At 38.9% G+C, this 27,073-nt stretch overlaps 1 protein-coding gene across 4 annotated transcripts; it reads left to right on the top strand.

Moving 5' to 3' along the window:
* The first annotated feature begins 1,738 nt into the window (after nucleotides 1-1,738).
* On the top strand, nucleotides 1,739-24,577 carry LOC125357173 (sterile alpha motif domain-containing protein 1-like). Of its 4 annotated transcripts, XR_007212081.1 has the most exons (5): nucleotides 1,739-2,849; nucleotides 6,432-6,581; nucleotides 7,290-7,393; nucleotides 19,241-19,345; nucleotides 24,562-24,577. XR_007212081.1 is itself a non-coding variant. In XM_048353902.1 (2 exons), the coding sequence occupies exons 1-2, from the start codon at nucleotides 2,488-2,490 to the stop codon at nucleotides 6,487-6,489; spliced, it is 420 nt and encodes a 139-aa protein (XP_048209859.1). In that variant the 5' UTR covers nucleotides 1,741-2,487; the 3' UTR covers nucleotides 6,490-7,282. The 4 variants fall into 4 exon arrangements, 1 of the variants encoding a protein (XP_048209859.1); XR_007212080.1 differs by lacking the exon at nucleotides 24,562-24,577 and having other exon boundaries at nucleotides 19,241-19,418; XR_007212079.1 differs by lacking the exons at nucleotides 19,241-19,345; nucleotides 24,562-24,577 and having other exon boundaries at nucleotides 7,290-8,210.
* Nucleotides 24,578-27,073: the final 2,496 nt, after the last annotated feature.

Below are 27,073 nucleotides of genomic sequence, written 5' to 3'. Positions count from 1 at the left end.
AATGTATTTTGACAGGAAAGCAGAGAATAACAACACATTGGAGGCTGCTTTCACTAGGCACATTCTCTAACCCAAAACAAAGTGCTTGACAAACACTATTTTGATTGGATCACACCCAATGAGGCAAGCAGAGCCCAGAATATTGTCCTTTAATTACAGTCAATCATTAAGAGCCTTTCCCAAAGTGAACCCAAAATTTGTACCTTTTGGCAAATATTGGTCTTGAGCATCATGCTATTCAAATTAATGTGAAGCACTCTATGTTTAAATCATGAAACTTGGTAACAGTGATATTTTTGGGGAGGGGGCAGAAACTGGGGATTGAATTTAGGGCTTCTGAGTGTTCTATACTTGACCCACACCCCCCATTTTGCTACTTCTATTAATTTTTAGGTATTGTCTTGGGCTTACTATGTCTCAGATGGCCTCAAATCCTGATTCTTAAACTTCTACCTCCTGAGTAGTATGGACTACCATGCCCAGATGCAGTAATTTATTTTTGTTCTCTCTCTCTCTCTCTTTGTCTCTCTCTCTGTCTCTCTCTCCTTTTGGGTTACTGTATAGATCATCCTTTTTTTTTTTTTTTTTTTTTTTTTTTTGCCAGTCCTGGACCTTGGACTCAGGGCCTGAGCACTGTCCCTGGCTTCTTTTTGCTCAAGGCTAGCACTCTGCCACTTGAGTCACAGCGCCACTTCTGGCCATTTTCTGTATATGTGGTACTGGGGAATCGAACCCAGGGCTTCAAGTATCCGAGGCAAGCACTCTTGCCACTAGGCCATATCCCCAGCCCTAGATCATCCTTTTAAAACATGAAATGAGCATCATCAAAGCAATGCAAAAGATCCCAGGCACAAAAAATTTAAAGGCAAAAGTGATTGCCAAAAGAAATAAACTGAACATGATCATGATCTGAAGTGTACAAATAGTGCCATTATATTTTTAAAATATGCACCAAATACCTTTCAGTTATGGTGAATCTGCTTACAGGAAAAAAAATCAGTTTATTAACTTCATATGAACAACAAAACCAAGTAGTCATGTTCTAATGTAATAAATTTACAATGAGGTGCCTATTTACTGCAAGGTACTGTGATCAAGAGCCAGACATTTTTATTTTTAGCCCCTGCTTTACTTGTCTTTAATAGATAGAGCTAGCTTACATATATATTTCTATGTCGATATTTTATTCAGCTATCCAATCAACTTCCACTGAAGATAGGCCATATGAATTATTGTTGCAACAAGGTTCACAATGTGATTTTCATGTGGAAACCCTTCCTTTTCTTTTTTTCTTTGTTCTTTTTCTTTTCTTTTGCCAGCACTGGGGCTTGAACTCTGAAGGTCTGGATGCTGTCCCTGACCTTAATGTTTTGTTGAAGGCTAGCATTCCATCACTTGTGCCTCAGACCCACTTCCTGCTTTTTGCTAGTTAATTAGATATAAGAGTCTCAGGGACTTTCCTGCCGAGGCTGGTTTAGAACCGCCATCTCAGATCTCAGCCTCCTGAGCAGTTAGGATACAGGCGTGAGCTGCCCGGCAGTTTACAGAAAGTAGGACACACCTCAGTGCCAATGACATATTTATTTCGGAGAAGAAATTATCTATTTCAGACACTTGGTGCTTTGGTAAATTTATTAAGAACAGAAATTCTAAAGATTGCCTGCTTGCAGAATGAACCTTAACATTGCTACAGTGTGTGAAGCTTTCTTTCAGACTTTCTCCAGCAAAGGCATTCGACCCTACAAGACTAGTGTTCAGCGTTCCTGTTTATGTCAACTCTCAATCGTCCTTTGGGCACCGGACCACCGCTAGGGACTCGCTGGGCCGGGCAGCCCCGAACTCGGCCAGTTCAGGGCGCCAGGATCTAGGCCCACCTCTGCGCTCTGAGCGGTTCCTTCCTAGTGGATGGGGCGGGTGTGTTGCCGGAGTCGCACGCCATTGGCCGCACGGTAGGGCTTCCCGACACTTGATTGGGTGTTTCTGTACCCTTCAGGCCTAGATCATTGGAGGGCGCTGGAGCCAGGGGGCGGAGCTAGCCTCCCCGGATTCTTGACCGGGCGCGCTTGTACGCGGTGCTAGGTACGGGTGCGGGGCCGGTGGCGCGAGGGCCGCGGGCGTACTAGGGAGGACGATGTGGGGAGCCGCTCCACTCTGACACGGTGTCGGCAAAGGAGTGCGAGGTCGAGACCAACCATCCAGCCTGGTCTTTGGGAGCATTTCCTTGCTTTTCCCCGGCTAGAACTCATCTGTCACCGTGCTCTCTCGTCCCGTTCAAGCTGGGCCGGGCCCGGTCGCCGGCGGCGGCGGCGGAGGCGACTCGGGACCCGGCGCGCCGAGCCCCAGCTGTCAGGAGAGCGGTGGAACGTCTGGAGACACAAAGGACGCGGTGGACGGCAGCGGCGAGGAGGGGGCGCCAAATAGTGGGGCGCCTGGCCGCGCCCGCTCCGACCACCGGCCGCGGGGTCTCGGTCCGAGGCTTCGGAGACAATGCGCCCGCCCGGCTGGGTGTCCCCGCGCGCGCCTAGGCCGAGCGTCCTCGGTTCCCAGGCGCCAACTTGCCGTAGTCTCCGCCGGCCCCCGCCCTGCGCTCCCTTCTCTTCCCGGGAAGCGGCGCCCCCTCGCCCGGCGGCGGCCAGCGGAGGAAGTGGGACCGCATCTGGCGAGCCCGGCAACTTGCAAGCCGGGAAAAGTTTGCTGCGCCTTCGCGGGGCGGCGCGGGGCGGTACGGCCCGCCCCTCGCCTCCGCGGTGGGTGCGGGTGACTTTCCCCCACCCGGCCCGGCGCCATCGGCGGACGATCGCTGGCGAGGCCGACGTGTACCCGAGGGATCCCGCGGCCAGGCTGCTGCGGTGAGTCGGCTCTGGGACGGCGGACGTCGCCGGGGTAGAGAGAAGGCTTTGGGGAACCGCTCCTACTTTTGAAGCGGGCGCGCGGGCTCGGGGGCGGGGGGGGGCGTGCGAGTGAAAAAGTGCGTGAACTGAGGAGCCGCGGACGTGCCGGGGACTCGCGGGCCGTCGCCGTGGGAACCCTGCCGGGGCGCGGCGGCCGCGGCCTGGGGGAGGGGGAAGGTCGGACAGTCGCAGAGTAGCCCCGCCTGCTGTGCTTCGCTTGACCTTGGAGCAATGATTTCACCCCTTGGGGCTGAGCCCAAGTCGGATCCGCGAGGCCACTGCTACCCTGCTGCCTTCCAGGTTTAAACATGTATCTCTCTCGGTAGGCGGCTGCTTCCCCCATTCTTTGGGCCTCAGCGTAGAGCCCGAGTTGGGAAGCGCTAGGCCAGGATATGTTTACATGCCTCCCAGTTCACCTTTCAGTCTGCTCAGAACTAACTTTTAAGTCGTGTTTTTTAATGTGAATAGAAAAGTGATCGTGGGGGGCTGGGGATTACGTTTTGTTTATTTTACGATTCTTAACACTGTTTTACTTTGCGGCACCGTTTGGAGTCCTGGGGCCAGGCTGGGGACAGATTGCCAAGCATGAGGGGCGGCGGAATGGCAGGTACCCCAAAACAGCTCTTCTGCACTGACTTTAGGGGAAGAATCTGGCATTTACTCTGCGAAAGACAGAAGAAACAGGACAGGTGTTTGTGTGTGCGCTTTGGGTTTCTGTATTGGTTTTTTTCTACTGAAAACTTTTCTGGTCGGGGTGGGGCGTGAGATCGGTGAAGAGGTCTCCTCTAACCAAGGAGGAAAAGAAAATGTCACTTGTGACCAAAGTAAATCTTAAAGCAATGTAGAACAGTAACAATGCAAGTACATCTTGATCTAATTTTAATGAATGGTTGAAAATAGCTACTGTGTTGAGTATCACTGGCGCCAAGACAGTTCACTTACATAATCGTCTTTGTTGGGATGTGTTATTGGTATGTATAATTTTGATAATGAATGTTAAAATGTTTGGTCTGGTGTGGCTAATGAAACGTTCTGCCATTGCAGACTGGTTTGCAAAATAATGAAGTGTTAACTTTGGGTCATGAGAAATGAAATTCATCATTTTAACCTTTTTCCTGACCACAGTTCTCTTAAATATTTGCATATACACATTCCCAATACTGTGTACAGAAGTAGTTATGTGTTCTCCATATGATGAAATCCCATGTAGTGTTTTCTCCATGTCCAGGGTTCCACTGGATGTTTTTGCTCCCCTCTGAGTTCATATCGACAAAAGTTGATTAAAAATAACGGAAGTGTGTGTAAACATGGATATTCAGCAAATGTTCACTGACAAAAATACCCAGTATTCAGATAAAAATAAAGATCTGTTTTTCATAGCTCTAACTCTTTATTATCGGGCTTTAGTGGAAAGTAAGAACAGAACTAGCAGAAGAAGTCATCTTAATTCCCGACCTAACCTGAAAGTTTATAGATTTAAATAGAACTCTACTTTTGAGAAGAGACCAAGTGAAGGATTTCCAGGAGAACAATTAACAATGTTGATTTAACATAGTGCATCCCATGACCTAGTTTTGTTTGAAGAACATGAGTCTTTGAAAAGGTATGTTTCTTAAATAATCAGTAGCTGTTTGCATTATGATTGAATGGATAATTAAGTGTCCTAATCATAGCCATGATATTTCACCTGAGTGGTGTCTGATTTTTAAACTCATTTTTAAATACGAAAGAAGCCTTTCAGTTGTATGAAGGGGAGAAAAATGTGCCTTTTGAAATCAACTCAGTATTCAGTGAAAAAAATCATAATCTTACACCAAATGTAAATTAAGTACCAAAATAGCATCTTGCGAGGTCTTTACTCCAGTAAGTGCTCTATATTGGGGAGAACCCTTATGGACTACAGTACAGTTAGCCTGGTAACATAAGGAAAGTAGAATGCTATTCATGAACCTGGAAACTTTGGGAAAGCCTAGTAGCCATATTTAAAAGTGACCACACAGCCTATAACTGAACTTCGTAGCATTTGTGTTCACTCGCTGATTTTTTTTTTGGGGGGGGGGGCAGTCCTGGGGCTTGGACTCAGGGCCTGAGCACTGGCCCTGGCTTCTTTTTGCTCAAGGCTAGCACTCTACCACTTGAGCCACAGCCCCACTTCTGGCTGTTTTCTATATATGTGCTGCTAAGGAATCAAATCCAGGCTTTCATGTATATGAGGCAAGCACTCTTGCCACTAGGCCATATTTGCAGCCCCTCACTCTCAGATTTCTGACCTGGATAGCCTTGTAAGAGGTTGGAGCAATGTATTTTTAGGGTGTGGTCCTTTAACCATCTGTGGTTACTTGCAAAACTTCAGACTCCTGGACTTCTCCCACACTTATAAAAATCAAAATGTATGTAAATGGATTTAGGAGAAAACTTAAATCCACACATATTCTTAGTTTTATTCTGAAGTAATCACACTAAATTTCGAGAATTAGTATTAGTATTGACCAGTGTTGCTTTCTAAGAACATGCCCTCCCCCCCGCCCCCATCCACAGTGGTCAGAAGATCCTTCCCCCCATGGCAGCAGACCTGTTGATCTCTCACTTAGTAGGAGCCTGTGGCCAACATTGTCTTAAGAACTGCCTCTGTAGGTAAACCAAATAGATGTACAAACTCAGACAAGGCTTTAGGGAACAAGGCCCGAGAGGCTGGAGTTCATAGGCCCCTCCTACTAATGAGATATTAATTGCTCTTCTCCCCAGCCTGTTGGTGATTTGTGGAACTGACAGTCCCAGTCTCTCTTCAGCCAAGGATATCAAGCAAAAGATAGATATCAAGCAAATGATTGAGACTGGACCTAAAAGAAAAAAAAAATGCTGGATGGAGATTTGTCAATTGAATATTCTTCAATATTTATGGGAAAATTTAGGACAAAAAGCTAGTCATTTGACAGCTATATAAGGCTATACACTGACCTTCTGCTTCTGTTGTGGAGATTTTCATCTACTGCTAGGCACTAGCTACTCAGGAAGCCAAGTTCTGAGCATCATAGTTTAAAACCAGCCAGGCAGAAATGTTCACAAGACTCCAGCTAACCACCATAAAGCTGGAAGTAGAGCTGTGGCTCAAATGATAGTGTGCCAGCCTTGAGAAAAAAACTGAAGGAGAGCACCCAGGCTCTGAGTTCAAGCTCCATAGCTGCCACAAAAACAGACAAAAACTTTATAATTTGCAGATTTATATAAGGGATCATAAATCTTTATATCCCTCAAAATCCCAACACGAGGATTTTTATATTAATTTTTTAATGGGAAAATAACAATGTGCTAAGTAGTATATGCTAGACTGATTCTAATCATAGTTTTGATATCTACTACCTACATGCCTTGAGATACATGTTTTCCCTGACCCACTAGGTTTCAGTTTCCTTACTAGGAAATGTTTTAGAATTTGTGTAAGTATAAATTAAAATACCACCAGCTAATAATTGACAGTACAGCTATGCACAGGATATACATAGCTTTATACTTACAGTAACTTTCACATTTCTTCTTTAGCTCTGAAGAAAGACAAGAAGAAAGAAAGGAGGAAGACCACACCAGAGGAGATAACTAGCTCTGGGAACAATGGAAGAAGGTCACCTTACTAAACAGTAATTGCTGAGCAGAAGGAAAGGGATAGAAGAAAGATAGAGACTAAAGTACCAGGTAATCACTTAGGTTTCATGATGTAGCTTCCTGGCTCAGATGCTACCTTCCTCCATTTTGTACTGCCTTATTTGAAACTTAATTATATGCTTTCTGGACTCCATTTGAGAAACACTGATTATGTGGTCTGCCTCAAAGTTTTAACCCTGGTTTTGGATTTTAGTATCACTGATTCTTGCCTTTCTAGGGAGTTAAAGATGGCAGCAGTTTCCTCTCTGGGGCTCTAGCTTTGGGAATTAGGTGGAGAGGAGATTTCTACTATAGGAATGAATCAAAAAATCAGTTCTCAATTTGTTGTTCTAGAGAAAGATTTACCACCAGAAACATAGATAGGGTTGTAGAGAGGCTTTCAACACTACCAGACTTTCAACCCTACCTTTGTTTTCCAGAGTTATTTCTACTTGCCAAAGTATTTTCTCTCCCATCAGTCGACTTGTTCTTTGCAATAGCTCAGTAAAGTATTACCAGTATTACTGGACAGATTCCTATCAAATGCTTCAAATCTTTGTGCAAGTCATTTATGGAAAGTTGTTTAATATATGCATATAACTACACAAATCCTCCTAGATACGCTCCTAGATTGTTCATAATATATGTTATAATGTAAGTGACAATAGTTGTCACTGGTTGTATTGTTCAAAGTAGTCTATAAATGTTTAATGCAAACACAATTTATTTGGTTGTTTTTCTTTTTTTGTGTTGAGATAGCATCTTGCAATATAACCCAGGCCCAGCCTGGTCTCAAACTTCCCACCCCCCTGCCTTGGCCTCCTGGGATTACATGCATGTGTCATCTGGTACAGCACAATTTTGTAAGTATATTTCCAGTCCACCGTTTTTTAAATCTTGGATGTGGAAGCCAATTGTATTTTGTATTTCAGTTTTATTAAATAGTGCTGTCTAATAATAAAGCTATGTTTTCCTTTTTACGTATAAGTAAAATACTTTATGATAGTAAGAACTCTAGGATAAATGCTGGGTGACTCTGGTTGGTACTGTAAGCCTTTGTGAACATATATCACATGCACAATATGCTTAAGTTAAGAAGGATGCCCTTAAATTATGAGATGCTATTATACATTGACCAGACTTTAAGAATGTATCTTTAAAGTGTGCTGACATTTAATTGACCTTTGAATGTTCATTCTGTTAATCATACTCAAAGTGCCAAAGCTATGGTTGACTGCTCTGGTGTTTTTTATTCAGTTGTACTTAGCATATAAATTCTCCAGCATAATTGCTACTTATTTGTAAAAGTTTTCTTCTCTAAAATTTTTTTGAGTAGTCTTTTTCTTTTTTCTAACTTTGCTTCAGGGTAGGTAGTGTTACAGGTTTGAATTGAAGTATTTTCCTGTTATTGGTTCTGTGGGGTGTGTCTTCTTAATGTAGAAGTAATGGAAATTTCTTGCCTAAATGAAGGGCACCTTTATTCGTGCAAAACCTAGAATTCTTTAAGGAACAGCTTAATACTTCAAAACTATATTTTTAAATAAACTTGTTACATTAGTATAGATAAAAACTGTCAATAGTAATACTTTTTTATTAAGGAACTATTTTAACAGAAAACTATTCTTGACTTGTAAGTAGAATCTTAATTTATTGTGAACAAAGCATTTGAAAATACACAAAAAGTCAATGAAGTAGAGTGGGGGTTTGCTACAATGAAACGGGGTTCCCCCACAAAGGAGGGGATTCCTGGTTCCCCCAAGAGTCCACCACACAGTCTCCAGCTACAAGATGACAAAAAGACAGATTTTTGGGGAAGTAAAAAGTGAACAAAAAGTGAACCGACCGGCCTTGGTCACAGCCCAGACTCAGGAGCTGGAGCCGCCCGCACATGTGCAGCCCAGACTCGGGAGCTGGAACCGCGTGCATGTGTGGCCTTCCAGCCTGGTTATAAGGCAAACATCACAGACAAACTTGCCACACGCAGGTGACCAATGAAGATACAACACTTACAGAGCATGCTAGGCCGCACGCAGGTGGCCAATAGAGTTACAATCTGTCTCATAGTATCTGAACCAACCTATCATTCTAGTTAGAATGGATTTGGCAGCCTCCAGTGGTCAATTTACATAACTTATCATAATAAAGGGGAGCTTCCCTGGATAGGGTGGGGGAGAGTTTAGTGGAGATGGAGTTGGCTTCTGCTCTAATCTGAGCTGGAGTCAACCTGAAGTTCCTCCACAGCTAATGATGGCAATGGCCAGATCTGACATTCCTATTACAGTCAAATATGTATTATTTTCAATCTTAACATTTTACTATGTTTTAAGATTTCTAGACTTAGGAAGTTGATCTTTTAAAGTTATTTTTTTATTATGGATAGCAGTATTACAAGTTTCTACATTGATTTTTCTTTTTCCAAATTAGGATTTCCTTGTATAATGTAGCCCCTAAATACTATTTCCTAAGTCTTCCAAGTGTTGGGATTTAGAGCATGCACCACTACACCTACTAAAATAATACTAAATTATATGTTAATATCCATGGAAAAAACATCTTACTAAATCTTGATTGAACAAACTATCTACTCACTTTCATATTTACCTTTGAGACTCAGACATATATATTTTACTTTGTGTATATTCAAGGCAGTTATTAAGTAGGCAGATTAATCCAGAATTTTCATTTTCCTGAGGTAACTTTACATTTTTAAAAATAAGTTGTGTCATTTTATCCATTTTTTCTTATTCACACAGTACAAGTATGATCTAATCCCATTATCATGAAACTAACTCTATTTTCTCATCATCAGTATTGATCAGTTTTTCTGATTTTATCTCATCTCATTAGAGCTGTCCTCCTTAGTTCATTATAGTCCCACCTCAAATGAAAAGTGGGGCTTCTTTTTACCCAAACATTTAGCTTCAGACACACACACACACACACACACACACACACACACACACACACACATATACATACGTATATATATATATAAACTATACATCATAAATAATGTAATCCAAGTAATACATAAAGAGTATAAATAATTGTAGTGCTAAATTGTCAGATACAGGTTGTCCCAGACTAAGGGCCAATCCTCAGACTTGTATTTCAAAAACTGAGGTTTCAACAAATAAGATGTATTTCCTCCTTAATAATTAATATCTCAGGACATAAATTGACTACATCTTTAAGATAAAGGCTGTCTTCAGAAGCCTTGATTTTTAGTATGTCTATAGATGGAGGATACATTAACAAAATCAATATATTTGCTATACTTTCATTGTTTGCAGTCTGTGAAGTCCCTTTTACCATCAGAAATGCTTTTGTAAGCAAATATTCTATCAAGAAAGCCACACTATGGACCTTCTCATTTAGTATTTTATTTTTCAAATAGGATCTCCCTAACTTTGACTGGGGTGGCCTGGAACTTCAGATCTATAGCTGTGATTATAGGTAATATGTCACCATTTCTAGTATTGGAGAGAGATTCTTGTCATTTGGACCCAGATATATGTGTTCACAGATGTTTTACTTTATTCCTATTTTATTTAACAAATTCTTGAATACCGAATACTGGACTAAATCCTTTATAAATATTAGTTTCTACTAATTTAGTTCTCTTAACTCTGAAGTTATAAATAAATTTCATAGTTGAGGAGAGCTAACGTGTACAGTTTTATGTTACAGGAGGCCTTCAATACGAGCTCCTTTTTAGTAGTTCTAAGAAGCAATGGAGAGATGGGCAACCTTTGTGTTTTGCCTCCCCCTGGCATTGCATTTCTTGGCTGACTTGGCTGACTCAAGTGTTTTGTCTCTCAGTGCTTCTCCCTCAGTTGGAAACTTGAGCTTTGCAAATAACTAGAGAATTTCTTTTCTCCCCGTCTTAACCTCAGCCCACTTCCTCCTCCTTGTCCTTTGTATATTCCTTTAAAAACATTATTACATAGTATATACATGTGTGTTTATAACATGTAGATATTGATGGTAAGCAACAGAATTAAAGGGCAAGTCAGTTGTCCAGAAGAATTGAAGATGGAAGATGGGAAAGTAGTTAGAAGTAGAAAATATTCAGACAGAGACAGCCTGGAAGAGAAAAGAGCAATGGGGGGGGGGGGGGTGGTGATGGAGAAAAATGAAGGGAGAGAATTGCTGGTTTTATTCACACCCACACCTCCCTCCCAAATTCCCAGTAACAGAGGCAGTGTCACTCCCTCTTGCCTGACAGGTTCTTCCCTAGGAGTCAATCATCATGAGAGTGGAAAATTTTTTCCCTTTTCATTTGCAGGCTTGGATGTGCTGTTTAATATGGCACTGTTATAATGGATATTTTTTCTCTGTAGCCTTTGTGGATAGGGGTTATAATACAAACAACACTGTTAGCATAGCTGCAGGTACTCCATTGCTCTGTTTATTTTAATAGTTAAAAAACTTCAGAGTCCTATACTTCTGAGCACATTTAGAAAATACTACAGCAATTTTAAGAATAGTTTTAGAAACAAGGAAGAAGTAAGAAAAGTTAAGACTTGCATGCTTTAGAATACTAACCAACATGATAGACTTTATTTTTTAAAGCAATGCAACGTATGTAGTCCTCTTTTCATAGTAAATTCTCTAGGTGAAATAGAAGTATGGTGCATCTGTTCACAGAAGCTAAAACTAAAGTTAGAATATAAATTGTTTGGGGATTTTAGGATTTGGGGGGAGATCCTGCCTAAATTATGTGAAGTGGGTTTTCTTGGTCAGATCACAGGTCTCACTGATTTATTACTATAGTGGTTCAGAACAACTGAAATTATAACTCACCCAGGAAATCCCAGATTTATGGCCAGTCTTACTCTCAATTTTTTCATTAAGTCATTTTGTGTCCCTCCTTAAGTTTCACTTTTTATTCTACTCTGTGCAGGAAAGGTAGATTATTGAATAGCATGTATGAAAAACACTATGTTTAATAACAATGTTGAGCTAACTAAATATTGATTTGGATAAATTTATTTTAAAATAGTTTGTAATTCTCCAGGTAGAACATAAAGATCATGTTCTTCCCATGTTTACTTAGATTTCCATCTGTGAAATAAGGCAAATAAAAAATATGTTTCTTAATCATTGTGTGGAAGTAACATGCTGTTCAAATATTGAGCAATAAATTGCCCTTAGGAAAAAGATAGGGGCAAAAGGAATTTTTTTATTTTTTAAATCTATTTTTGTGTTTGTCCATTGTTTCCTATTGTCATGGAATCTTTTATTTTCTTCTGCAATTCTCCACATTCTACATGCTAGACTGCCACCTGACCCAGTTTTTCTATACTTATGCAGAAATGAAATCTGGACCTAGACTTTCTCAGGACCTCTCCCGCCCTTGTCCCCAAGAGGAATAAAACAAATGGTGGTGGTGGTTGCTGTTGTTTCTGTAGCTACACAGAGGTGTTTGTTAATGCTGGTCCTGGGCCTTGAGCTCTGGGCTAGGACACTGTCTCAGAGCTTTTGTTCAAGCCTAGTGCTCTACCAGTTGAGCTACAGCCCTTCCTCTGGCTTTTTCTAAGTAGTTAGTTGGAGATAAGAATCTCACAGACTTTCCTGCCTGGGCTGGCTTGAAACCAAGATCCTCAGATCTCAGCCTTCTCAGTAGCTAGAATTATAGGCATGAGCCACTGGTGCCTTTTGTAAACCTTTACTTCTGAGGCTTAAAGTAAAGCATCAGAAGTAATTTGGGCATTTAAAGTGATTTGGGTGTCACCCTGTATTTTCATCATTAAACTTAGTGGCTTAATTTTAACACAAACCTTTCATAAGTACTCTTAGCTAAGTGAATGCAGCAGAATGCAATCAGAAGTTTCTAAGTAATTGTTTTCTAAGAATAGATACATGACTTTTGTCTTTTAGGTTTATGGTTATTTTTATCAAAAGTCTAGAAAATTCTTCCTTGTACAACTGAGCTTTTAATATCCCCAAGTACTTTTAAGTCAAATGTTATCCTATAGCACAACACTCCTGAAAGTGTCTTTGATTTTGAAGTGAGTGAGCTATTTTAAATCAAATTGCTCATTCTTTTATGGAATGACGTAAACATCATGAGACTTGATTTAAAAGTTGGATTCTGAAAATAAGATTTTTTGGGTCTCTATTTTCTCTATGCTTTGTCACTGCGTTCCCCCAGTATAAGGTGTATGAGCCTCTTTCACAGCTTTCAAAACCCGTTTCCCATAGGAAATAGTATTGGAGACCATTGAGTTGTGCACAAAGCTTTATAAGTCAACTGCTAACTACAGGATCTGTAAATACACTCTCAAATGATTTTATAGTCCTACTGTTTTGAAAAGTGTGTGGGTGTGGGAAGTGATGTTGAATGAATTCAGGGTAATTGGTGGTTCTTTGTGTTAAGGGAAAAAAATCACACTAAAACATGCCCTCCCATGATTTGTATATGTTTAACTAAAAAAAAGTTCTGAACCTCCCTCACTGCAGTTCTCTCTCCCTCTCATAAATTCAAGCAGAGAAGAGTCATAGGATTTTTATAGCTGGAAAGGTTTTATAGAGAATCTGATTACCCTTTACTGTAGTTGAGAAAATTGATGTCCAGTGAGGTCAAATGAGATCATGTGGTTTAAAAGCCCAAATAACATTTTAGTAATTTGTTTCCATTAGTAGATGGCTGTTCTATTTAATCTTCCTTTCATAATCCTAATCAGATGGTAATAATAAGGACATACAGCTAACATGTGCATAGTCCTTTCTCGTATATCCCTCAGTGATGTTTCAAGAAAGCTGTTCATAGAGAACATGTGCTCTGGTGCCTCAGATAAGAGGTTTCTACCCCAAGCATTTAACAAAGTGGCCTGTATTCCCTGTCTTCCTTCCTTGACAGACTGATCAGCTGGTCTCAGGACAGTTAGTTCACTGTAAGACACTGATTGGGGAAATCACATCTTCATGTGATGACTCTGGCTATCAGCTGGTACCAACTATTAACTTTTGTTTCAGTTTCATCACTTTTAAAGAATGGATAAAAGGCATTTGTTAATAGGGTTTGAGCTTTTAAAGTTTTCCAAAGAAAGATGATAGGAAATTGTTAATAAGGCTAGATACAGATAATTCATGCCTATAACCCTAGCTACTCAGGGAGCTGGGAGATCATGAGAATTGTGGTTCACAGAGAGCCCTGGCAGCAGAGTTTTTTAAAGACTTCTCTATGTAGTAAGCAAAATGCCAGACTGGAAGAATGGCAGAATGAGAGGGAATGGTGGACAGGAAAGCTCAGCAAGCTCAAGGCCCTGGATTCAAGGCTCTGTACCAGAAGGGGGAAAAATGTGTGTGTGTGTGTGTGTGTGTGTGTGTGTGTGTGTGTGTGTGTGTGTATTTGTGATTGTAAACAAAGGTACATTTTAAGAGTTTCTTGACCAATGTCTTGCAAATTCCACCACTTTATCTGTGCCTTAAGCCAAGCACACTGTGGAACACTCTAGTAGGTGCATTGGCCAGGAATTGGTGCAGACAGGATCATGACCCTCAGAGAAGTTGATGCAGTCACCTTTCAGAGATGTGCTTTTTTAGAGAACTACTCATAAGAAAAGACTTATATGTTGTCTATTTTATACTTGTGGTATGAGAGATATTTTTTTATGTCTGAAATGGGTCAGCATTTTCCAACGATTTGTATTACAGAAATTAAAGAAAATATGTAAGACAGAAAGGTAGGGAAAAATCATGAATTGTTAATATGGTAACCACTCTTTTACATAGTTTTCTTGGCTTTCCTCTTAACTTGATAGCATTGCTAACATCTTTTGCCATTTGTATAGCTTTGAAAACATTTTTAATGACTAATGATTGCATGATTTCAGAATGGGCCAATTTCAAAGCATGTCAATAGGGCTATTTTTATGACAATTGATTATTGATATCACTGCACAAAATTATTAAGACTAACCTTGTCTTTACACATGCTTTCTAAAATAAATTGTTAAGTAGCAGATTGCTTCCCATTCATTTTTAAGCAGCACCAAATCTTAACTTGCTAAAAGTATTACAAGAAACACTAGCTATGTTATAGTTTACCTAAACTTGCAAAACATGTTTTGCAAGTTGTGAAACTTAGAAACTAAATAAGTCATTGTTTTTGGAGAGAAGGTCTTGCTCTACTGTCCATTCTTGTGTTGAACTTTTCAGCACAAGAGATACTCCTGTCCTGGCCTCCAGAGTAGCTGAGATGAAAAGCACTCTGCACCAAGCCTACCTGGTGCCTGTACTGGGGCTTGAATTGAGGGCCTAGGTGCTGTCCCTGAGCTTGATTGTTTAAGCTGGTGCACTACCACCTGAGTCACATCTCCACTTCTGGGTTTGGGGTGGTTAACTGGAAATAAAAATCTCTGAGGCATTCTTACACTGACTGTCTTTGAACCACAGCTCTCAGATCTCAGCTTCCTGAGTAGTTAGGATTACAGGTGTGAGCCACTGCTGCCCTCCCTAAATAAATATATTTTTAAAAGACAGATTTTACTATAGAACTAAGCTCTTGTAAAATAATTTATTACCATGAAAGAAGTACAGTAATGTTACAGTTTAAACTTAAAAAAATTCTGTTTCAGTTCTAATTTCTGCCATGTTATTATCACAATGAAACACATCTTAAATTTACCTAATATTACTTTAGAAATATGATCTGTTTCAGCAGAAGCAGGAGAGTTTGTGAGAGTGGTTCTCTGAGGCTAGGGAGGAAGAGCTGAACCAGCAGTGGTCTGGGGGAGGCTGCCTGAGAACTGCTGACAGTGAAGTGCCTGAGGAAAGGGAGGGGAGGATAGGAGGAGTGGAGTGGAAATTCCCTTAGTAGCCTGGCTGCTGGGATACCCTGACCCTCTGGAATCCCCCATCCTAACAAGAATATCAGCCAAAGTAGAAGAGGAGGAGCTCCTGGCAGATGAGGGTGAGTAGAGGAAGTAGAAAGCTTGCTGAGAAGCTGTCAGAGTCTATTGAGGCATGGTCAGTCACCAGTACTTGGTCACCAAAGGGTCTTCTCTACTGGATATTTTTGTCAATGTTTTATGTTCAATTTAGGATGAAAATACAATTATTATTGAACTATGATTAACTACCTTATATTTATCCAAACCATGTCCTCTGTTACTTACTACAAATCAGAGCAGAAGAGTTGAGTGATGGATCTGATTTCTGTGCTGTAAGTCTATGTCCTCATCTGAGTAAGGCTGGTAGTATATTTATGACAGTTGTTGCTTTATCATGCTATGACAGGGATAAAGGTGAGGATGGGCGTAGAAGACATTGCTTAGCATGCAATAAATAGTAATATGAGGTTACATTAAAATTAAAACTTCAGTGCTGGGAATGTAACTTAATGGTAGAATGTTTGCCTAGCATGCATGAAACCCTGGGTTTGATTCTTCAGTACCACATAAGAAAAGAAAACAAAAAGCTGGAAGTGGCACTGTGGCTCAAGTGGTAGAGTGCTAGCCTTGAGTACAGAGAGACTCAGGGACAGTGACTAGGCCCTGAATTCAAGCCTGAGCTGGCAGAGAAAAAAAAAAAAAAGATAAAAAACAAATAGAACTTTGCCACACCCTCATTTTCACTGCCATCTTACTAAAGACAGCTAACCCATCAAAATAAATCTCATTTCTAGAGTTTTATGCTCTGTAGTATAAGCACTATGGTCTCCAAAATAATGTTTTTGTATCTAAAATCTGAGTCTTTTGGATTTTTTAAAATAAACTTTTCACATGTCATGATCCATGCGAAATTGTTCCAGTTAATTCCTCCAACCTCTGTTGGGTTTCATTCACAAAGCAAAGACTAGGTGAGTCTTTAACACAATTTTTTAAAAAAAATTTTAAGTGGTTGTACAAAGGAGTTTCAGTCTAACAAGTGAGATAATGAGTACAGTGTATCTTGAGCCATGTCACCCCTTTCACCATTCTCCCCATCCTTCTTAAACCAGATGGGTCTTCTATTTGCATTACATACAAAATAAATTTGAAAAGAAGGTTCATCTTATCATTGTTAGCAGAAAATATTATGAGAATTAGAAGCTCTTGAACAAGACTAAAAACAGTGACATATACTAAGAATGAATCAGAGAAAGTGAAGATTAAATTTTGTTTGTACATTTAAGTCAGTTTCATCTCATAAGTCGTACTTATGCTTTTACAAAAGAGCCTACTTGTGTTTTTCTTCAGGCACATTTCTAAAAATAATAATTTTAAAAAGAGACAGACAGAGGCTGAATGCCAATACCCATCAGTGCAGCTTCTTGGACCCCAGGGCCCTAAAGAGAGGAAGGGTAGAAGGATACAAAGCCTGGGCTCTGGGCCCCTAGCTGACAGGGAGACCTCCCACCGTTCCTGGAGCAACCTGGCAAACATGCAGACCCAGGGCGGGGAGCTTAGCTGAACATGGAAGGAGAAAATCAGCTGTAGGCAGGAAGCATATTCTCATTCTCTAGGTGTACAGGTCACCTTTTCTGTTTTCATGGGCATGGAGGTGGGTGGACAGCAACTGTGATAAGTGTCTAAAATCTCATTATTCAAGTATGGCCACTTAATCTAAAGATTCTGATCTCTTAAAGCCCATAAAATTGGCTATGTACAAAGAGGGAGGGTAGGGGAGTTTGAGTGGCTAATAAATATTTTAAACTATTAAGTTATGCATAGCCTAGGGAAAGTACATTGTAGAGTCATTTGAAAGAGCTAAAGATTAAATCACTTAGAATACCTAAGAATTTTAAACTTGATTTGGGGCTAAACTTCAGTTCAAGCTCATCAGAAGGAATTAATCTTTCATGGTTAAAACAAGAATGATATGGAGCTGGGAATGTGGCTTAGTGGTAGAGTGCTTGCCTCGCATGCATTGAAACCTTGGTTCCATTCCTCAGCACCACATAACAGAAAAAGCTGGAAGTGGCGCTGTGGCTCAAGTGGTAGAGTGCTAGCCTTGAGCAAAAAGAAACCAGGGACAGTGCTCAGGCCCTGAGTTCATGCCCCAGGACTGGGAAAGAAGAAAAAGAATGATGTGGGGAAGAAGTACATACATCTCCAGCTGCAGTATGGATGGGACCTTTACTGACAAAAGCAATGGAATGGTAGTGGTTTTGAACTGGGTAAGTTGTTTACTGTGGATACTTACAGGGTATAGAAGACAAGTCAGGGTCTAATGTATAAATTAGAACTTACTTTGCTATCTTTGTAATGTGTGATTTTAAAATGCTTATCACAGTTTCAAATAGTGTGCTTTTATTTTTAAGCAAATTGATTTAACTCCGGTCTTTTAAATGAGTGATTTGGATAGCTTTTGGAATATGTCCATAGCCAACAGCCTTCCCATCTACTGAATGAGAATTTGAGAGGGATAGAGCAAGAGGAAATTGAGGCAGATGGGGTTAAAAGGGCTGGCCAGGTAATCAATCTGTTTTTACCTTCTAACACTTACTGTTTCAAGTGGAGCCTATGCTGCTCAATAAACAAAATACTAATTATAGCTCAAACTACTAAATTAGCAAAATTATTTAGCATCTTTTGGAATAGATTTCACAGAGTTTTCACCGTGCTCATACCTTGCTAAAAAAGTACTTTATGAATGCTTATTAAATGCTTTTCATTGATGAACTAAGGTCTAATCTTTCATGCTTTACAGTTGAAGAATTTTTATGTTTATTCATAAAGTTCTAGGCAGGAACCTAGGTTTTCAAAATTGTATGAAGATTGGATACTGTTTTTACATTTTGTTTATGGACTTATTCAAGGTCATTTATTTAGTGCACTAAGGCATTCTCTAGTTATTATTTTTAAAGTTACTATCCTTTAAGTGTTAAGATTCCAAGGCAAGTGGGAGATGGGTCATTTTGAGAAAAATTGATGAGTAAATGTATTTTCTTCTTGTAAACAGTCACTGATATACAGTGTCTTCACAGGGTGTAAGCTTGGTATTTATCTGTTCTAATTAAAGAGTTCCCTGCCTGCCTCTTGGTGAGAAGTTCAGGCGATTGGTACCCATAGCTGAGTTTGGAGGGTTGGCCCAAGCTTTGGTCAGCAGTGGTATATGAATGCCAAGTCGTAAAGAATTTCTGGAATGTAGAATTGCACAGCTCTGATAAAAGTTTGCTTTGTTTGCCTATGTGACTTAGCCCATTGAGAAAATATGGTTCCCTGGGAAGTTTTAATAGTTCAAAGTCCTTAGTTAATAAAGGAAACGCCACAATATAATTCATCTTGTTTTCACCTGCCGCCTCAAAGATTAACTTTCTTCAACTGAATGTGATACTTACCCTTTGCTTTGAAAAATTAATTTATGAAGCTTTTCATATGTGTAGATTTGGATATATATGAAACTGTTTTGTGAGGATTTTGTATTTGTTTTGTGTTGATAGCCTCAACACAAAACCCCAAAGACGTCTGCAACTTAAGAACTTCAGGATAATTTTATCTAAAACCAAATCTCTGAGAAAGGCATACACCCATTCTTCTTTATCAGTTTAATCTGTCAATAGACTCAGAGGGTTTTGAATTACTCCAGGAAAGTAGTGACTGATAGAGCTTTACCTTCGGTTTTCCTCATTTGTTTTCATAAGAGAAGTGGAGTGGAATTCAAAACATTCAAATTTAGAGTTAATGTGCGTCACTCTGCTCTGAGTGATAGGTTCTGTGTTTTTCCAGTGGGAAACTTTGACCCATACACTGACCCATGTCTGTTCTATACCTCCTTAGCTCTTTATGCTTTTCTCCTGAATGTTGCTTACTCTTTCAAAAATCAGCTGACTGTACAAGTCCTCTCCGTGAGCAGATTTCAGAATAAAAGTCAACTATAAAGCCGTAAGTAAGTCTTCTTCATTTGTCAAGAGCTAATAACTTTTCCTATTTATACTGATGGTCTGAGTTCACTTAAGTGCAACATTTAGTGTCAAATATGCTCTTTATGCTTTTTGGGTAGTTTAGTTTCTGTGTTTGGTCACTTTCACTCAAAGAAGGATTTTCACTACATAATGCCACGTGCCTGCTTGTTTCTTATAACTTGTTTCTTGTAAATGAAGGTCATTTGTGTATATTGTAGTGTATCACAAAAATGTTATGGAAACTTGATAGAAAAATAGGCCTCTGTGAATGAAGCTTTTTTCTTGTTTTGAATTTAAGACATTTTCTAGAACATTTTCTGTTTGAGCCTTTACAGTTTAATAGAACTGCTTGCCTGTGCATTTTAGAAAATACCTGCTCGGGACCCTTCTTCAAGGTGAAACAAACAGAAAACTGAAGAGGTATCTCTTGACAGTGAGCAACTGTAAACATCCTCGACTGGAAGCTGGAGCCGCAAATGAGCTTTCAGTCAGATGTTTGCAGCTGCCTACTGCCATGGACATCAAGGAGCCACTTTAGGAGCAATTATCTTGTTTACCAAAACTGAAGGCGTGGGTTCTCTTTGATACTTTCTTACAAAGCTTGAGTAAAAAATGATATAAATTAAATAGCTCTTAAGTTACCTTTGAGTTATTTTTAAATGGCTACACACTTATAGAAGTGCTTTGTGTATGCTTAGGATAGGCAATATCTGTATGTTTTTTTTTAAAAGATACAGTGTTCCTGAGAGAAATGAAGACATGTATTAAGAGTATTTTTTTCAAGTATACTAGAACAGTATTTTTTAATCATTCTAAAAAGTGACTTGCTGCTTTCCTATTTATGTTTTATCTGAAATTTCACATAGATATTTTTGGAGTCAATAACAAAAACTAATGAAGTTAAATTATTTGAAAAGAAGGGGAAAAATAAGACACAAGTGAAGAGTTACATCACTTGGCCATTACTTCAATTAAACGTTACCTTTTAAGTAACACACTAGCAGTTTTCAGTAATAACATTAATACTGAGTCCATTAAATCTTAATTGAAAAATCTTTGTTCCTATTTTCACTGACCAATATAGTATTTTTGAACTGTTCATGCAGTCAGTCCTATCTTTAAAATGTTACCTGTAACAAATTCTACATTAAATGTATTATGTCAATTTAAGATTGAGAATTCTGTCATAGATCTCTGAAATCCTCTAATTTGTGTTTTTGTAAACCTTTATTTTTCCTGCAACATATTTGCATATTTATTCAATGAGGTAGAAATGAGGCACTTTAAAATGAAACAAAGGTGGTGTTCTTTATCTTCTTCAAATACTTAAGCTAACAGTGTCATGAAGGAAGAAATTCTACTGTCTGTTCCCCATCCGATTCTCACTGGTGACAAGCTGTGATTGAAGCAAAGTGACTATACCACTATTTATATGAAGGGCATTCTAATAGCTGGGTAGAGGGAGCAGTGGCAGCAGTGCCTTTGAGTTTCCCTCTTACATAAAGCCATCAAGTGAGAAAACTCAATTAGTCATGCCAGCCATGAGAGGTTAGCTGGTTGCCACTGAAACCAGGGGGCTGGGTTGGGGCTCCCTGGAGTGTGGGATTGAGAATGTGGCCTGATTTAATAGGTGAACTGAAATACTTAGAGCAAATAACTGAGCTGTGTCCTGGGGAACCTAACCCTATTTCCCAGGGAAATGACCATAGGTTTGAAGCAGTGGGTAAACCCCTAGTTCTTTGACTTGACTTTTCTTTATGTTCTCTTCCTGTGTTTTCCACACCCCTCCCCTCAGCTCAAAGCCCTCTAAATTTTCCATTTTTCACTTCTGTTTCATTATTTCCATCATATTACTTGTTGGAATTTTTTTTCTTTTTCTTTTCCTTTTTCTTTTGTCCTTTTCTTTCTTTTCTTTTTTTTTTTTTTTTTTTTTTTTTTTTTTGCCAGTCTGAACTCAAGGCCTGGGCACTGTCCCTGAGCTTCTTTTGCTCAAGGCTTTGCCACTTGAGCCATAGCACCGCTTCTGGCCTTTTCTGTTTATGTGGTACTGAGGAGTCAAACCCAGGGCTTCATGCATGCTAGGTAAGCACTCTGCTTCTAAGCCACATTCCCAGCCCTACTTGTTGGAAATTTTTAACTTGTAAAAACCGCAACATTCTGAGTTATTCTGTTGTTTGAATGGATGGGCCTTGTGTGTGCTTGGCTTGCTTGCTTCCTCTGCTGTGCTCTGTCACATGAAGCACACTCGAGTCCTGGCATTGGAGTCTAGAGAACACTTTGCTCGGCTGGCTTCCAATCTTGATCTTCCAGATTTCGGCCTCCTGATCAGCTGGAATCATAGGAGTGAGCCACCAGCTTCAGACTCAGGTTATTCTTAAGCCCACAAACTGATGTGTTTTGAAATCAATACCTATTATTTATTATGTCTGGTGTCCCACATTTCCACAGTAACAATCTAAAATGTTACTTTTAAGTGCCAACAATATACTATTTATGATTTGAAATAATACCTAGTTGCTTTTTTAGCTATGAAAATTTATATTATATTTCTAATTATTGTGCCCTTAAGATAATGCCTCATGTAAATTAGAACGATCATTAATTGCATTTTCACATGCTTTTTCTCAGAGTAATTTAAAAGTTTCAACTTCATATCAGTGAACAAAATAATCATATGAACGAACACACAGACATCTTTTCTTTCCAAGCACTGGGCTTGGTGCATACCAGGCACAGTGTTCTGCTACTGAGTTCTATCTCCAGCCCCCCAAAATTATTAAAATGGACTGCAGTAGGCTAGTGATGAATTTATGCTAGATAAATTGAGTATTTCTGTAAAGGTGGAAATGGTTGTAAAGTAGAATAATGCTAACTGTTGTAACTATTGGACATTTAGTTTTTACTTGTGTAAAAATAAAAACTGTGGCATCCTTGGACAATTTATTTTTTGGTGACATTGGGGTTTGAACTCAGGTTCTTGAGCTTGCTAGTCTAACCTTAATCCTCCTCTCCTAATTTCCACCTCACAAGTAGCTAGAATTTTAAGCATGAACCACCAGCTGTCAAGGGAGATGACCTTTAGGAAAAGCTTCTAAATGTGGCAGTGGTGATTCATTTAAATGATACTTTCCCTGACCTTAAAACTGATTTGAACGTGAACTTCATTCATAGTGGTGCTATACATATTGCACATTGTCCATGAGGGAATAGGGGCAAGACTGGTGTGTTCTAGTGAAGGATCTTCTGGAATGGAAGTTGATATTAGACCTGTGAAATCCTCTGCCTATCATGCTATCAGAATTGCCTTTTCCTCTTTCCCTAAATATTTTGCTAAATATTTGGTGAGGAAACCATCTTTCCTGTGTTACATGCCTTAATAACAACACTTATTTGAAATTGCTGATTATTTTTCTCTATCAGAAGAATAACAGGATATTAATTATTTTTGTTTTTTCGTGACTTACTGAAATCTTAAGAATGCTTCTCAGTAAACCATCTTAACAAATATGGTAGACAACTTTCTTTACATACTATGTTAGAATAAGTATTGAAGAATTTTTGTGTTTATTTCTGCTACTAGTTATTGACCTCAAAGCCTAAGCAGTCTCCCACACTCCATTCTCATTTTCTTTTGTTTTTGCTTTTTTTCAGATAGGATCTCATGCCCTAGCTGACCTTTAACCCGGAGATCCTTTTACCTCCATATTTCCTAGCTATGATTGTAGGCATGTGCCACCACACCTGACTGGTGTGATATTCTGGAAAGATACAGAAAAGCTATGTTGGGTACTGTTTACTATAGTTTATGTGTACTGTCAATAAAATAATAGAACTAAGTTGTTAAGAGTTGAGGTTTTTTTGTGATTATTATTTTTCTTCATTTTTCCTCTTCTTGGCAAAACTAGTAAGAGGAAACAAAATCCTATCCTTTGGATGTGTTTATTATTAGGAATAATGATCAAGGAATTAAATATTCTTTAGTAGGCTTGCTTAATGGTTATGTATGGACAAGTTATAACTCGCTAACGTATACTTACAATCTGCAGTGTAAATGTAAGGTTGCCAATGTATTCTAAAGAAGTCATTTGTTAAATTTGTTAATGATAATATTAGATTCTAATTATTTCTGGAATTATAATCTTTAAGCTATGGAATGTCCATCAAGATATTTCTTTTTTTATATGCTTTCTTGACCATATCAGATAAGTAATTGCCTTTCCTCAATGTTTTACCCAATGCACCTGTACTTTACTTAAAATAAGTTCTAAAATAGGTCAGAAATTGAAAAATGAATTAGGAAATCTGCACATTTGCTCTCAGGAATAATATTATTCAACCATTGTTTTGAAGTGGCCATCTAAATTTCTACAACTTAGCTCTAGGTTCTGGAACTGATTATGTCAATTTCACTTTTTTATTGTTATTAAGGTGTTGTACATAGAGGTTACCATTTCAAAGGTCAAGTAATAACATTCCTTTTTGGGTAAAGTCACCCATTTCTTCATTCCCAGTTTTTCTCTCCCATCCCCACCTACTAGTTATATAGTTTATTTTCAACATAGTGCCTAGTGAGTACCACTGCTGCATTTGTTCATCCTTTATTCCTCCATTTCTGTGTCCCCCATTACCCTCCCAAAGATATATAAATGAGCAAACAAGACATGAAACAAAAAAAAATACCAGAAAGCAAAAAAAAGAACCATCTTCACCAATGACATCAGCATAAGAAAAAGAAACAAACAGAAAAACTCTTGTTTCCATTTCCTGGACTTCATTTAGATAAATAATTATTTTTATATATTCAGAGGCACAAAGGCATTTTGCTGTTGGTTTCCTCCCCTAAGGTTATTCTTCTTTGGTCTCACTGTGTGTGAATGCCTAGAGCCTTGTATAATTTATCATGTCCCAGTGTATTTTAGACATATTGAATTGCTCACCTAAATTTCTACAAATTAGCTTCAGATTCTTGGCTAACTTGATGAATTTCTTAAAGATTGATTCTAAAACTCTAAGTAAAAATAAATCATAAATTACTAGAAATTCTAAAAATTTAAAGCTACCTTAAAAGCATACATTTAATGAAAGTGTAATTTAATGTGCTATAATCATTTTTATATAGAATAGAATCTATTCAGGTGTTTGCACAAATTCTCATTGGACATTTATAATTTCCTTTTTTTTCTTTTTACTGTAAAGGTACTATACAGAGGGCTTACATTTACATAAGCCAGGTAGGGAGTACATTTCTTCTTGAACTGTTTACTTTTCTAATAGCTAATTAAAACCACTCTAAACAAAATCATTCAGTCAGCCCATGAGACAATGAGATAACTAGTGCCAGAGAAGTCAAAGTTATCATTTAGGTTAGAAACAATATAAATAAGAATGTTTAATTGTAAAAGAATAGTGAATGTTAGAAGACAAATATACAATGTTGAGAATGTCTATCTCTGAGGTTGGTTGACAAAATGATACATTAGGTAGATCACAGATCCAGGATGCCCTAAGTCTCCCATTTGATACCAGACAATCCTCTTGTAGGAAGGTCTATAAGTTACATGACTAGAAGAGGAAAAGCAAACAGAGTAACATTATCACTTATCATAGTACCACTCCATGCCCAGTGTGGAATTCTAATGAACAGGCAGGAATAATTTATTTTATGCCCCTCCAGCTTAGAACCCCCAATTGGACGGACTGAGAGATAGTGAAGAAGAGAGTGTATCTGAAGATGAAAGAGAAATAAAAACCAGAACCTGTCCACACTACCACATGCTCTTGGGAGAAAACATCCATAGGAATTCTGTACAAATGGTCCAAGGACCATTTCTTTGCAATTTTTAACCTTCAGCTGAGCCCAGTGATCAAAAAAAAGTTCATAAACTCTCTATTATGGTAGCACTCCCACTTTTTTGGGGAGAGAGTGAAGGGAGAGGAGAATGTGGAGAGTAGGGAAGGGGTACAAGAGTCAGTAAGGAAGTAAAAAAAGGTGTTCATAGGTACCTGTTGTCTCCTGGAAGCCAGCCTTTGCCCTCAAGAAATAAAAATAGGTGATTTTCACATGAACTAAGTAATGTTGATACATGTTCTCCACAAGTAGTGGAATAATGAAATTGTAAGTGACATTTATTGAATGTTTACCACATGCCTGTTCTAGTGCTTTATTTGTGTTGGTCACAATTGAGGTCACAATACCCATTGTGAGGTAAAGTAGCATCTAATTTTAGAGGTAAAGATATCAAATCACTGAAATGACAGACGGCTTAGGATCACTCAGTAGATAGCAGAGGACCTTAAAATGCTAAGGGTCATATAAGAAAGGATGACTAGCTTAAGCTGCAAGGTTGTGGAAGACATGTGAGGCATTCTCTCCTCAGGTTGAGGACATGAAGTACAAGGAATGTTTGCAAAGAAATGCTTGAGTATGAGGAGGGTGTGTGCCTAGAGAGATTTCTGGGGCAGGCTGGACTGCTGCCTCATTAGCCTCTCTGCATGGAAGAGGGAGTCTGAAAACAGCAATTAGAAACAGTGCTGGAATATCTTGGAAGTTTTGAAAATGGTTCACAAAAATACCTCTCCTAAGCTTATGGCAAGCTACACTTTCAAATAGTGTTGAATTATAGGTTAAAGTTATTATGCAGATATGCTTTGCTTCCCTTGCAAGCTTCAAAACGAGACAGCTCTTGCTGCATCTCTAAGTAGGCTGCTGTTTGTCTTTTCTTTTTGGGTTGTAAAGAATCATTCATGACAGTGTAGTTAATGAGCTTTAGCAGCTGTTAAATGAAATTATATATTTTGTTCAACAAGGGCCTTCCAATGTTGCCATTCTCTTCTGACCATCTTGGAATCTCCGGTATACTTTTAAGTCACAATGGCCTGAGTTGTTCTTGGGCCAGAACTTTTTAAGATTTCGAGCACCTAGGAAGATGGCTATTTGGGGCAAATAAGAGGAATTTATTTTTTTCTACATTGCTTCACTGAGGATTGAAAAGAATTTTAGGGGGGACATATTCCCAATTTCCTAACAGTTTTCAAAAACAATTATAATTCATGGAATTATACACAGATAGGAACTTTCAGTCTTCCAAAAAGAGAACATAATAATCATCACAGTCACATGAAGCTGCAGTGATCAAGTGAGACTTGCTTCTTCAAGATGTTTCTTGGTTCCACCCCTGTCCCTTTTGGAGCTTCCTAGATAGGACTTGTAAACTGAAAAATGTTCAACCTTCTAATCTTTTGCTGCTTTAACTCGAAACTGTACCAATTAGTCTTCCTCATATATTTCTGTAAAAGGGACCCTTTTTCTCTAGAGAATCCTAAAAAGTACCATTTCTCCATGTACCATAGGAGGTCACTCCTCATTCTGATGTCACCAGGTTCTGCTCTGGGTCTGTATTAGGAGCTTAGTTAGATTTGTCCCTAATGCTGATGAGTCTGGTTATTGCTGACATTTTTTCATCGAAAGAAAGTATCTCCATATTGGTATAAACTGCCCAAATCTCTCTCATTGCCCAGGAGTTAGGAAGCTCTGTGTTTTATTATGCACAAATGCCTTTTTTCAAACACCTAATTCCTTCTCGCCCATTGGCATTTTCCCACAATATATTTACTATAGAAAATGTAGTTAGTATATTTGACTATCTGCTATGCAGGTTTATGAGTTCCAAGTTACTATCCAATAACTGCTAAAGGGTAAATTCTGGTG

This window comes from Perognathus longimembris, chromosome 9 (genome assembly GCF_023159225.1).
Source record: "Perognathus longimembris pacificus isolate PPM17 chromosome 9, ASM2315922v1, whole genome shotgun sequence".
NCBI classification, from domain to species: domain Eukaryota; kingdom Metazoa; phylum Chordata; class Mammalia; order Rodentia; family Heteromyidae; genus Perognathus; species Perognathus longimembris.
This window is presented reverse-complemented; position numbering and strand designations above follow the sequence as displayed.